Source organism: Scyliorhinus torazame, chromosome 2 (assembly GCF_047496885.1).
Source record: "Scyliorhinus torazame isolate Kashiwa2021f chromosome 2, sScyTor2.1, whole genome shotgun sequence".
In the NCBI taxonomy this organism is placed as follows: domain Eukaryota; kingdom Metazoa; phylum Chordata; class Chondrichthyes; order Carcharhiniformes; family Scyliorhinidae; genus Scyliorhinus; species Scyliorhinus torazame.
The window spans coordinates 67,941,213-67,954,838 of record NC_092708.1 but is presented as its reverse complement, the minus strand read 5'-3'; the positions used below and the strand labels follow the sequence as shown (position 1 = coordinate 67,954,838).

Below are 13,626 nucleotides of genomic sequence, written 5' to 3'. Positions count from 1 at the left end.
TGATAATAACAAGCACTATTCTAATTCTGGTTATAAGCATATGGTACATGTACGTTGCTTTTAAAGAATCTTCAGTGAATACAGTTTATCTTCTCATGTACTAAAGTTTCCTTTCGACATTTTCAAAAGTGTAGTGTATTTTTCAAAGGATCTTATTTCTAAATACTTTATGTTTATTTTCTGTTACAACTCTGCATAGTACTTTGCCTTGTGCATGGATATTATTACTTTTAAATGTAGTTTTGGTGTCAGTTTCCCAGAAGGAGTCTCAAACATTTTGATTGTACCGGGGAAAGCCCACTTAATTTCTCTGTTCCTTTCAAAGGAGTCGTGCTACCTGCATCAATGGCCTGTGAGTCTCTTGCCCCTTCAGAATCTGGCAGCAGCACGGTAGCACAAGTGATTAGCACTGTGGCTTCACAGCGCCAGGGTCCCAGGTTCGATTCCCTGCTGGGTCACTGTCTGTGCGGAGTCTGCAAGTTCTCCCCGTGTCTGCGTGGGTTTCCTCCCACAGTCCAACATCTATTGATGTTACGCTGTATTAGAATCAGAAAGCAAAGCATCCATTGAATGTTGGTACTGACTCCTTCAATCAGGTAATGATTATTGGTGCAGCCATATAGGGCAAAACGGGTTGAAATGCTGTCATGTTGTCGGATAGACAGTGGGCTAATGTAATATTCCTTTATTTGATGGTAGTAGCACAGGGATGAAGGATCTAAAGCACCTGTGTCAAAACTTGACTACATTATGCAGAAGAGACGATTGACAAGATGTGCTCTGATGCTCCTGAAAGCAGATACTTTGCTCTGAGTGACTTGTTGTAGATCTTGATGATACTCTGTACCAAGCAGCTGGGCCACTTCCTCAGCAATGCCAAACTCCAAAGATTTTTTTGCTGGGCGCAGTGCACTTCAACTTGAAGTGATGGCTTTGTGTCTCACCAGCAATTCTGTTGAGATTACGAACTCCTGTGGCCCTTTTCGATTTTGAAAGTCAGAGCTGCAAAGGTCCAATTGCTCCGTGAGCTATTTATCTTTAAGGTGATGGATGATAAAAGATTGCTGTATTGAAATAGTAAAACAGCCCACTGCGCCCCAGAAACAGGAGTCTATTCCATTTCATATATCATGCTGGTTGGAAAGCTTAGCTACTTTTCACAATAATAGATGCCTGTTTTGTCTCCCTAGATGTCTGAATAACACAGCTGATGGGCCTGGAGAAAGTGTGGATGATGCATTGTGTGATTATGATGAGATGCCAGTTGGAGCCCGCCAGTGTTCCCTCCCCTGTCCAAAGGACTGTGTGATGTCTGACTGGGGCCACTGGAGTATTTGTCCAAAAGTGCGTATTTTGTTTTGAATGCATTTGAAAAATTTAGTAAATCATAGGACAGTCATTTAAATGAAATCAGTCAGATTTTTTTTGCATAAGGAGCATTTGGTCAGAGTGTCACTGATTTAAATAGATGCTGTCAAATATATTGTTTAAATTGTAAATGTATTGTGTGCATATGCTGTGTATGCTGCTTTCAACCAGTTAGACAATCTGCATCTGAATAAGCCATCACCTCAAGATGTGCAGCTTACATATCCAAAGCAAAATAACTGAATATCTGTCAACCTGGTGGGTTGTTTAATTATGGCGTCTCTGAAACAGCATTCCTTTTCAGTTTTTTGTCCATTGTTAGGCGATGTTGTTAATCTGACAAATTCAAATTGTGTGTACCATTTAACCACAGAAAAGTTACAGCAAATAAAGAGGCCATTCAGCCCATAGAATCTACACCAGCCGAGAAAGAAAATATAAAATAGCTTCTAACCATTCAGATCCCACCTTCTAGAACCTGGCCGTTAGCATTGAAGGTTACAGCACTCTAGGTGCAGATCCAGGCACCTTTTTATTAAGTTGAGGGTTTCTGCCTGTCCCTCAAAACCAGGCGTAATGCCAAACACCCATTACCCTCTGGGTGAAGATGTTTTTACTCATGTCCCCTCTAATCTTTTTACCAATCATCTTAAATCTGTGTCCCCCTGGTAATTGGCCCATCAGCTGGGGCTACATGGCATCCCTGTCTACTCTATCCCTCACAATCATGACCACCTCATTCAGGTCACCCCTCAGCCTCCTCAGATCTAACGAAAACAACTCCAGCCTGTCTAATATTTCCTCAAAGCTACAATGCAGGAATCCCCTGTGGTTGTCCCCCTCTCGAACAGGTATACCCCTTTGGATACTGTCGGGGGGGGATAGCCTATCAGGGGAAAACAGCAGCAGCCAGAGCAGTGGCACCACGGCTGGCTCTGATGTTCAGAAGGGAGGGTCAAAGCGCAGAAGAGCAATAGTAATAGGGGACACTATAGTCAGGGGCACAGAAAGGTGCTTCTGTGGACGTGAAAGAGACTCCAGGATGGTATGTTGCCTCCCTGGTGCCAGGGTCCAGGATGTCTCTGAACGGGTAGAGGGCATCCTGAAGGGGGAGGGCAAACAGGCAGAGGTCGTTGTACATATTGGTACTAACGACATAGGCAGGAAGGGGCATGAGGTCCTGTAGCAGGAGTTCAGGGAGCTAGGCAGAAATTTAAAAGACAGGACCTCTAGGGTTGTAATCTCGGGATTACTCCCTGTGCCACGTGCCAGTGAGGCTAGAAATAGGAAGATAGAACAGCTAAACATTGGCTAAACAGCTGGTGTAGGAGGGAGGGTTTCCGTTATCTGGACCACTGGGAGCTCTTCCGGGGCAGGTGTGACCTATATAAGAAGGACGGGTTGCATCTAAACCGGAGAGGCATAAATATCCTGGCCGCGAGGTTTGCTAGTGTCACACAGGAGGGTTTAAACTAGTATGGCAGGGGGGTGGGCACGGGAGCAATAGGTCAGAAGATGAGAGCATTGAGGGAGAACTAGGGAATAGGAACAGTGTGGCTCTGAGGCAGAACAGACAGGGAGAAGTTGCTGAACACAGCGGGTCTGGTGGCCTGAAGTGCATATGTTTTAATGCAAGAAGTATTACGGGTAAGGCAGATGAACTTAGAGCTTGGATTAGTACTTGGAACTATGATGTTGTTGCCATTACAGAGACTTGGTTGAGGGAAGGGCAGGATTGGCAGCTAAACGTTCCAGGATTTAGATGTTTCAGGCGGGATAGAGGGGGTTGTAAATGGGGTGGCGGAGTTGCGCTACTGGTTAGGGAGAATATCACAGCTGTACTACGGGAGGACACCTCAGAGGGCAGTGAGGCTATATGGGTAGAGATCAGGAATAAGAAGGGTGCAGTCACAATGTTGGGGGTTTACTACAGGCCTCCCAACAGCCAGCGGGAGATAGAGGAGCAGATAGGTAGACAGATTTTGGAAAAGAGTAAAAACAACAGGGATGTGGTGATGGGAGACTTCAACTTCCCCAGTATTGACTGGGACTAACTTAGTGCGAGGGGCTTAGACGGGGCAGAGTTTGTAAGGAGCATCCAGGAGGGCTTCTTAAAACAATATGTAGACAGTCCAACTAGGGAAGGGGCGGTACTGGACCTGGTATTGGGGAATGAGCCCGGCCAGGTGGTAGAAGTTCCAGTAGGGGAGCATTTCGGGAACAGTGACCACAATTCAGTAAGTTTTAAAGTGCTGGTGGACAAGGAAAAGAGTGGTCCGAGGATGAATGTGCTAAATTGGGGGAGGCTAATTAGAACAATATTAGGCGGGAACTGAAGAACCTAGATTGAGGGCGGATGTTTGAGGGCAAATCAACATCTGACATGTGGGAGGCTTTCAAGTGTCAGTTGAAAGGAATTCAGGACCGGCATGTTCCTGTGAGGAAGAAGGATAAATACGGCAATTTTCAGGAACCTTGGATAACGAGAGATATTGTAGGCCTCGTCAAAAAGAGAAAGGAGGCATTTGTCAGGGCTAAGAGGCTGGGAACAGACGAAGCCTGTGTGGAGTATAAGGAAAGTAGGAAGGAACTTAAGCAAGGAGTCAGGAGGGCTAGAAGGGGTCACGAAAAATCATTGGCAAATAGGGTTAAGGAAAATCCCAAGGCTTTTTACACGTACATAAAAAGCAAGAGGGTAGCCAGGGAAAGGGTTGGCCCACTGAAGGATAGGCATGGGAATCTATGTGTGGAGCCAGAGGAAATGGGCGAGGTACTAAATGAATACTTTGCATCAGTATTCACCAAAGAGAAGAAATTGGTAGATGTTGAGTCTGGAGAAGGGTGTGTAGATAGCCTGGGTCACATTGAGATCCAAAAAGACGAGGTGTTGGGTGTCTTAAAAAATATTAAGGTATATAAGTCCCCAGGGCCTGATGGGATCTACCCCAGAATACTGAAGGAGGCTGGAGAGGAAATTGCTGAGGCCTTGACAGAAATCTTTGGATCCTCACTGTCTTCAGGTGATGTCCCGGAGGACTGGAGAATAGCCAATGTTGTTCCTCTGTTTAAGAAGGGTAACAAGGATAATCCAGGGAACTACAGGCCGGTGAGCCTTATTTCAGTGGTAGGGAAATTACTGGAGAGAATTCTTCGAGACAGGATCTACTCCCATTTGGAAGCAAATGGACGTATTAGTGAGAGGCAGCATGGTTTTGTGAAGGGGAGGTTGTGTCTCACTAAATTGATAGAGTTTTTCGAGGAGGTCACAAAGATGATTGATGCAGGTAGGGCAGTGGATGTTGTCTATATGGACTTCAGTAAGGCCTTTGACAAGGTCCCTCATGGTAGACTAGTACAAAAGGTGAAGTCACACAGGATCAGGGGTGAGCTGGCAAGGTGGATACAGAACTGGCTAGGTCATAGAAGGCAGAGAGTAGCAATGGAAGGATGCTTTTCTAATTGGAGGGCTGTGACCAGTGGTGTTCCGCAGGGACCAGTGCTGGGACCTTTGCTGTTTGTAGTATATATAAACGATTTGGAGGAAAATGTAACTGGTCTGATTAGTAAGTTTGCAGATGACACAAAGGTTGGTGGAATTGCGGATAGCGATGAGGACTGTCAGAGGATACAGCAGGATTTAGATTGTTTGGAGACTTGGGCGGAGAGTTGGCAGATGGAGTTTAATCCGGACAAATGTGAGGTAATGCATTTTGGAAGGTCTAATGCAGGTAGGGAATATACAGTGAATGGTAGAACCCTCAAGAGTATTGAAAGTCAGAGAGATCGAGGACTACAGGTCCACAGGTCACTGAAAGGAGCAACACAGGTGGAGAAAGTAGTCAAGAAGGCATACGGCATGCTTGCCTTCATTGGCCGGGGCATTGAGTATAAGAATTAGCAAGTCATGTTGCAGCTGTATAGAACCTTAGTTAGGCCACACTTGGAGTATAGTGTTCAATTCTGGTCGCCACACTACCAGAAGGGTGTGGAGGCTTTAGCGAGGGTGCAGAAGAGATTTACCAGAATGTTGCCTGGTATGGAGGGCATTAGCTATGAGGAGCGGTTGTATAAACTCGGTTTGTTCTCACTGGAACAACGGAGGTTGAGGGGCGACCTGATAGAGATCTACAAAATTATGAGGGGCATAGACTGAGTGGATTGTCACAGGAATTTCCCCAGGGTAGAGGGGTCAATTACTAGGGGGCATAGTTTTAAGGTGAGAGGGGCAAGGTTTAGAGTAGATGTACGAGGCAAGTTTTTTACACAGAGAGTAGTGGGTGCCTGGAATTCGCTACCGGAGGAGGTGGTGGAAGCAGGGACGATAGTGACATTTAAGGGGCATCTTGACAAATACATGAATAGGATGGGAATAGAGGGATACGGACCCAGTAAGTGTAGAAGATTGTAGTTTAGTCGGGCAACATGGTCAGCACGGGCTTGGAGGGCCGAAGGGCCTGTTCCTGTGCTGTACATTTCTTTGTTCTTTGTTCTTTATAATTATCAAGACCTGACAACATTCTTATAGGGCAGCACGATGGCATAGTAGTTAGCAGTGCAGGCTCACGACGCCGAGGTCCCAGGTTCAATCCCGGCCCTGGATCACTGTCCCTGTGGAGTTTGCACATTCTCTCTGTGTTTGCGTGGGTTTCCCCCCCACAACCCAAAGATGTGCAGATTCGGTGGATTGGCCACGCTAAATTGCTCCATAATTGGAAAAAATGAATTGGGTAATCTAAATTTAAAAAAAAAACAACATTGTTATAATGTTCCTCTGCACTCTCTCCAGAGCAATTATGTCCTTCCTGTAAAGTGGTGACCAGAACTGGACACAAACTTCCAGCTGTGGCGTAATCAGCAGACATGCACTCCAAGATCTCTCACTTAAAATCATAGAATAGAATCACAGAATCCCTGCAGCACAGAAGGAATCCTTTTGGCCCATCAATTCTGCACTGGTCCTCTAATGGAGCACTCTACTTCGGCCCAAACACCCCACATTCCCCGTAACTCCACCTAGGGCCAATTTAGAATGGCCAATCCACCTGACCTGCACATCTTTGGACTGAGAGAGGAAACAGGAGCCCCCGGACGAAACCCATGCAGACACAGGGAGAAGGTTCAAACTCCGCACAGACAGCCACCCGAGGTCGGAATCGAACCCGGGTCCTTGCCGCTGTGAGGCAGCAGTACTAACCACTGCCTTCAAATATCCATCCATTTATTAAGTATTCCCTTGTTTTGTTGGCCCTCCCCAAATGCTCACACTTCCCTGGATTGAATTCCATCTGCCACTTTTCCATCCACTCAACCAAACTATCAATATCATTCTGGAGACACAGCTATCCTTTCCACTGTCAACTACATAGCCCGTTTATGAGTCTTCTACAAATTTGCCTTTAAAAGTTAAATCCAAATCATTAATATATATAAAAACAGTAAGGGACCCAAAACTGAGTCCTGTGGAACACCATGGAAAACTGCTTAGCCTTCTCAAAACCCTCCACCACGTGAGTTCACTTCAGCCATTATCACAGCGGTCTACACCTCACCCCAGGCAGAAGTGAGGAAGGCGCTGGATGAACTGTACACAGTTATAAACAACTGCGAAACAGAACACCCGGAGGCCTTGTTCATCGTGGCCGGAGACTTCAACAAGGCCAACCTCAAGAGTGTACTGCCAAAATTGCACCAACACATCTCCTGTCCCACCAGGGGCGACAACACTCTTGACCACTGCTACTCAAACATCAAGGGCGCCTACCGTTCCATCCCTCGACTGCTCTTTGGGAAATTGTACCATAAGACGGTGCTCCTTCTCCCGGCATACAAGCAGAAACTCAAGCGGGAGAATCCAGCTAAGAAAGTCGTGCAGTGCTGGTCCGAGGAGACAGAAGAGCTCTTACGTGGCTGCTTAGAGACAGTGGACTGGTCCATATTTAATAACTCAGCGACCAACTTAAATGAGTATGCCACCACCGTCACAGACTTCATCAGCAAATGTGTGGACGACTACGTGCCAAAGAAAGCAGTACATACGTTCCCCAACCGGAAACCATGGCTCAATCGCGAGATTGACTCCCTACTGTAGGACAGATCTGAGGCATTCAAGTCAAACGACCCTGACCCATACAAGAAATCCAAGTACTACGTCCGCAAAGCCGTTCGAGATGCCAAGAGAGAAGATCAAACCAAGCTAGAGTCACAGACAGACTTTCGGCGGTTGTGGCAAGGACTAAATAACATATCGGGCTACAAAGCGAAGCCGAGCAGTATCTCCGGCAACAGCGCACCCCTCCTCCTCGGTTCGAGCAGGTAACCAACAATCCACTGTCGAGTGCCCCACCAGCCCATAACTCACCCCTACCCACCATCCCAGCTTCCGAAGTCAGATCGACCTTCGAAAGTGAACCCTCGGAAGATGACAGGCCTGGACGGGATCCCTGGTTGTGCACTTAGAGCCTGGTCGGACCAGCTGGCAGACGTGTTCGCGGACATCTTTAACCTGTCCCTACTCCTCTCCGAGGTCCCCACCTGCTTCAAGAAGACCACCATCATACCAGTGCCAAAGAAGTACCAGGCAACGTGCCTCAATGACTACCGCCCGGTGGACCTGACTTCAGTCGTAATGAAGTGCTTCGAGAGGTTGATCATTAAGTGCACCACCTCCATATTCCCAGAATGCCTTGATCCACTGCAATTCGCATAATGTCGCAACTGGTGCACAGCAGATGCCATTTCCCTGGCCCTACACTCATCCCTAGAGCATCTCGACAACAAGGACTCCTACATCAGACTCCTATTTATTGACTACAGCTCCACCTTCAACACCATAATCCCAGCAAAGCTCATATCAAAGCTTCAAAACCTAGGACTTGGCTCCTCACTCTGCAACTGGATCCTCGATTTTCTGACCAACAGACCACAATCAGTAAGAATGAACAACAACACCTCCTCCACAATAGTCCTCAATACCGGGCCCCGCAAGGCTGCATACCTAGTACCCTACTCTACTCCCTGTACACACACGACTGCGTGGAAAATTTGGTTCCAACTCCATCTACAGGTTTGCTGACGATACGACCATATTGGGCCAGATCTCGAATAACGACGAGTCAGAATAGAGAACCTAGTGGAGTGGGGCAGCGCCATCAATCCCTCCCTCAATGTCAACAAAGCTAAAGAGTTGGTCATTGACTTCAGGAAGCAAAGAATCAATGGGGCCGAGGTGAAGATGGTTACCAGTTTCAAATTCCTAGGGTGCACATCTCCAAAAATCTGTCCTGGTCCACCCACGTCGACGCAACCACCAAGAAAGCACAACAGCGCCTGTACTTCCTCAGGACACTAAGGAAATTTGGCATGTCCACATTAGCCCTTTCCAACTTTTACAGATGCACCATAGAAAGCATCACAGCCTGGTATGGCAACTGCGCGGCCCAGGACCGCAAGAAACTTCAGAGAGTCGTGAACACCGCCCAGTCCATCACACAAACCTGCCTCCCATCCATTGACTCCATCTACACCTCCCGTTGCCTGGGGAAAGCGGGCAGTATAATCAAAGATCCCTCCCACCCAGCTTACTCACTCTTCCAACTTCTTCCATCGGGCAGGAGATACAGAAGTCTGAGAACACGCACAAACGTTTTTTTTTCCAACAGACTCAAAAACAGCTTCTTCCCCGCTCTTACCAGACTCCTAAATGACCCTCTTATGAACGGACCTCATTAACACTACACCCTGTATGCTTCATCCAATGCCGGTGCTCATGTAGTTACATTGTATTCCTTGTGTTGCCCTGTTATGTATTTTCTTTTCTTCCCTTTTCTTCCCATGTACTTAATGATCGCAGAAAAATACTTTTCACTGTACCTCGGTACACGTGACAATAAACAAATCCAATCCAATCCAATCCAATCAACCATTACACTTTGTTGCCTGTTGCTGAGCCAATTTTGGATCCAAATCGCCACGTTCCAACATATCAGATGAGTTATTTTTTTAATTTTCTGACTCGTCTGTCATGTGGGACCTTGTCAAATGCCTTACTAAAATCCATGTAGACAGCAGAACATGGGAACACCACCACCTGGAAGGTCCCCTCCAAGTCACACTGCATCCTGACTTGGAAATATTTCACCGTTCCTTCACTGTCACTGGGTCAAAATTTTGAAACTCCCTAACAACACAGTGGCTATACCTACACCACATGCACTGCAGCAGTTCAAGTAGACAGCTCATCCCCATCTTCTCAACGGCAATTAAAGACGGGCAATAAATTCTAGCCTAGCCAGCGATACCCTCTTCCCAAAAATGAATTTTAAAAAATATTTATCATTTTCCATGATGATGCTAAATCTAACTGTATTATGGTCACCACATCCAAAATGATCATCCAGTGCTACTTCATCCACTTGCCCAGTTTCATTTCCTAAGAGTAAATCTGTAATTGCACCCCTTCTCGTTAGGCTTTTTACGTGTTGGCTAAGAAGTTTCTCTTGAATGCAGTTCAAGTATTTTGTGCCCTTTGTGGTTTTCACAATGTGCATATCAGAGTTGATATCATTTAAAGTGCCCAAATATTATTGCCCTATTTATTGGTTTTTCACTCAGAAATATGCCTATGTAGTTTCTCTTCTATTTCCATTTCACTATTTGGGAGTCTACAGTACACTCCTAATGTTGTCACTGCCTCTTTTGTATTTCTGAGTTCAACCCATACGGCATCATATAACAGATTTTGCTGTGTGTCTATAATAATAATCGCTTATTGTCACAAGTAGGCTTCAATGAAGTTACTATGAAAAGCCCCTAGTCGCCACATTCCGGCACCAGTTCGGGGAGGCCGGTACGGGAATTGAACCCGCGCTGCTGCCTTGTTCTGCATTACAAGCCAGCTATTTGGCTCCGTGTGCTAAACCAGACCCTAAAACCCATGCAAACATGGGGAGAATGTGCAAACTCCACACGGACAGTGACCCAGAGCCGGGATCGAACCTGGGACCTTGGCGCCGTGAGGCAGCAGGGCTAACCCACTGCGCCATCGTGCTGCCTTCTAGTGTTGTGCCAATAGTGTTGTTTTTCCCAGAGTTTTGATTCCTTCACTCTGACTGTGTTATGGTCAGCAGGGTTGATGATGCTGAAGGTTTGCAGACAATAGGGGAACCTGTATTTTGAAATGACGACCCATAAGGAATCCAGGAAGCCATATTTGTAAACTCCAATGTGATTGTATGAAGCTTGACTTTTTTCTAACCATTGTGAATAATTATCAATCGCCACGAAGTATGCCCTACCACAGAATGCAAAGAGGTTGAATGGTAATTACTGCCACATGCAGTGAGGAAAACAGATGGTATGAGGGCGGCACTGGAGCACAGTGGTTAGTACTGTTGCTTCACAGCGCCAGGAACCCGGGTTCAATTCCCGGTTTGGATCACTGTCTGTGCATTGTCTGCACGTTCTCCCTGTGTCTGCGTGGGGTTCCTCCGGGTGCTCCGGTTTCCTCCCACAGTCCAAAGATGTGCGGGTTAGGTGGATTAGTCATGCTAAATTGCCCAGTAGTGTACAAATGTTAGGTGGGGCTGCTGGGTTATAGGGATAGGGTAGAGGTGTGGGCTAAGGTTGGGTGCTCTTTCAGTGGCCAGTGAAAGTTGATGGGCCGAATGGCCTCTTTCAGCACTGTAAATTCTATGATTCTATCACTCGATGATTCATTTAGTATATCATCCCTCTTCACAGTGGTAATTGATTCTTGAACCAATAATGCTACAGCCCCCACCTTTTTTAGCCCCCCTCTCTATCCTGTCTGAACACTCTATGTACAGAGATGCCTCTTTGGTCCCTCTTTAAGCCAAGTTTCAATGATAGCAATTGTATCAAGCAGCCATGTGTCTATCTAGGCCCTCAGCTCATTAGCTTTGATTGCTATACTCATTGTATTTAAAAAACTACATTTTTAACACTGCCAAATTCCTGTGCTGTACATTTTTTAAACCTTTGTTTCCTCTGTTTTTCAGAGTCACTCACTAATTTTCTGTACCCACTCCCTGCTCTGAATTTGACCTATCTGAATCTGATCTCAGGTTCCCATCTCAGGTGTAGTTATGCCTTTGCAAAATGCCAATTCACCAACAAAATTACAAGAATTTGGTTGCACAAAATGTGCTCTAACTATATTTATTCCTTGACTTCATAAATTTAAATGTGCCCTTTTCAAGGGCACTTAAGGATGAGCAATAAATGCTGATCTTGCCAACGATGCACTCATCCCTTGAATAACTAGAATATAGCATCACATCATTGGTGATTAAATGTTCCTTTTAAGTGAGAGCTGGAGATGATGACATTTGGTAGAATTGTGTCCTTATTTTATCATTCATTTTAAGTTACTTAAACTGAATACTGGAACCATTACAGTTACATCATTACATCACTGACTTCACTTTTAAGATACGGCATGTAATTCGCTGGAAAACTGAGGTAAAATGCTGAAATCTAATCTGCTTTGTGAGAACTGAAGACAAAAAAAATCCAATCCCTCTGCACTGCAATGTAATTCATTTAAAACAACGTCATTTATTCAGAGTTGGCATTTTAGCTCATTGCTAAGCATGAGAAAAAGTAATTAGTGGGTAACTATGAGCTGCTGTAGCTTTTAAATGGTTTCTGAGACTACTCACCACTTAAGCATCTTACTATGATAAGTTCCGTTTCCCTCTGCCGCTCTGTAAATTGTAGCTGGGAGCGACTAAAAGCCAATATGTAAATATAATGTGAGTAGCTGATTGGAGCAGTTTTAAACACTGTTGAATTCCTTTGTCTTATTAATTATTATCTGTTTTGTCATTTGTACCTACCCAGAGAATAACAGATTGCTTTAGGTAACTTTATTGCTGTGCTTAATTACTGAGCTCCATCTGCCTTAATAAGTTAACCTTAGTCAGAGGGAGCAGCCAATTCTACTATTTGTGTAGTAGCAGGCATAATTCAAAGCCTGATGCACGAGCAGATTGCATTACTGCTTAGCAGGCTTGTTAATACCAAAAAGCTATCATTTGAAATTTTAAGGTAATTACTTTTCAGTTTTTGATTATAATTAAAGTGTACTCAGGTCAAAGACAAAAATAACTAGCTAGCACATTTAACAATTTTTGATAAGAGTGTGTCATCCATTCGATCCGTATCATGCCAGCATGGTAGCATAGTGGTTAGCACAATTGCTTCACAGCTCCAGGGTCCCGGGTTCGATTCCCCGCTTGGGTCACTGTCAGTGCGGAGTCTGCACGTTCTCCCCGTGTGTGCGTGGGTTTCCTCCGGCTGCTCCGGTTTCCTCCCACAGTCCAAAGATGTGCAGGTTAGGTGGATTGGCCATGCTAAATTGCCCTTAGTGTCCAAAATTGCCCTTAGTGTTGGGTGGGGTTACTGGGTTATGGGGATAGGTTGGAGGTGTGGGCTTGGGTAGGGTGCTCTTTCCAAGAGCCGGTGCAGACTCGATGGGCCGAATGGCCTCCTTCTGCACTGTAAATCCTATGAAATTCTATGAAATCACATAGTTAAAGATGTACTGTCTTGCTTTCAATTGAGTTTGTTAGTTCTTTATGCAACATCGAGAAAAAAAACTTCCTTAAGTCTCCTGTCCAAGTGCAATAATAATATGTGGCACAATTTTCAGATGCCGTTGAGTTTTGTAGCATTTCATTGCTAGATGTAATTTCCTCAAGAAAAACATAACACAACCGGATTTTTGTAAATAAGACAATGACCAAGATTTTCCACCTCCACCTGCAGCTGATGTTATGGCAGGGAAGGGGGAAATACATTGATGGGAAAACAGGATCTTCTCACCCACTTCAATAGTGGGGCATGGTTCCAAGTGCGCAATGTAAGGAAGGCCGTGAATACTCATTATAAATCTAGCTTGGCAGTATCATCCCCACCATGTTAGATCAAGAGATCATGTGGCGTCTAATTAGGCCGATGTGTTTCACAATGGTGTAGAAGGGAGGTGCAACTGGCGACCAGCACTGCTCTTGTGACTTTGAGATTTGTTTCTCTACCTTTCATCGCACAGCGCTTACGGCACCTCACCTCACCGCCAGCCTTCACAAGCAGCACCACATCACCCTCAGGGGGTATCACAGGCAAGGCTGTAGCTACCAGACCAGCAGTTAGATAGGGTGCTGTGAGTGGGGCTGTAGGGCAAGGCCTCCACTGGGGAAGGGGTGGAAGGGGACACAGGTTGTGGTCGGGGCCACAGAG

The 13,626-nt window shown here is 45.6% G+C and overlaps 1 protein-coding gene across 2 annotated transcripts in view; it reads left to right on the top strand.

Annotated features, from left to right (window-relative positions):
* thsd7ba (thrombospondin, type I, domain containing 7Ba) overlaps positions 1–13,626 on the top strand; it is a 1,603,431-nt gene that overhangs the window by 1,260,717 nt on the left and 329,088 nt on the right. For both annotated transcript variants that reach the window (XM_072472193.1, XM_072472199.1), the window contains exon 17: positions 1,191–1,344. In XM_072472193.1, coding sequence (XP_072328294.1) covers positions 1,191–1,344 — 154 coding nt within the window. The remainder of the gene's footprint in view (positions 1–1,190; positions 1,345–13,626) is intronic.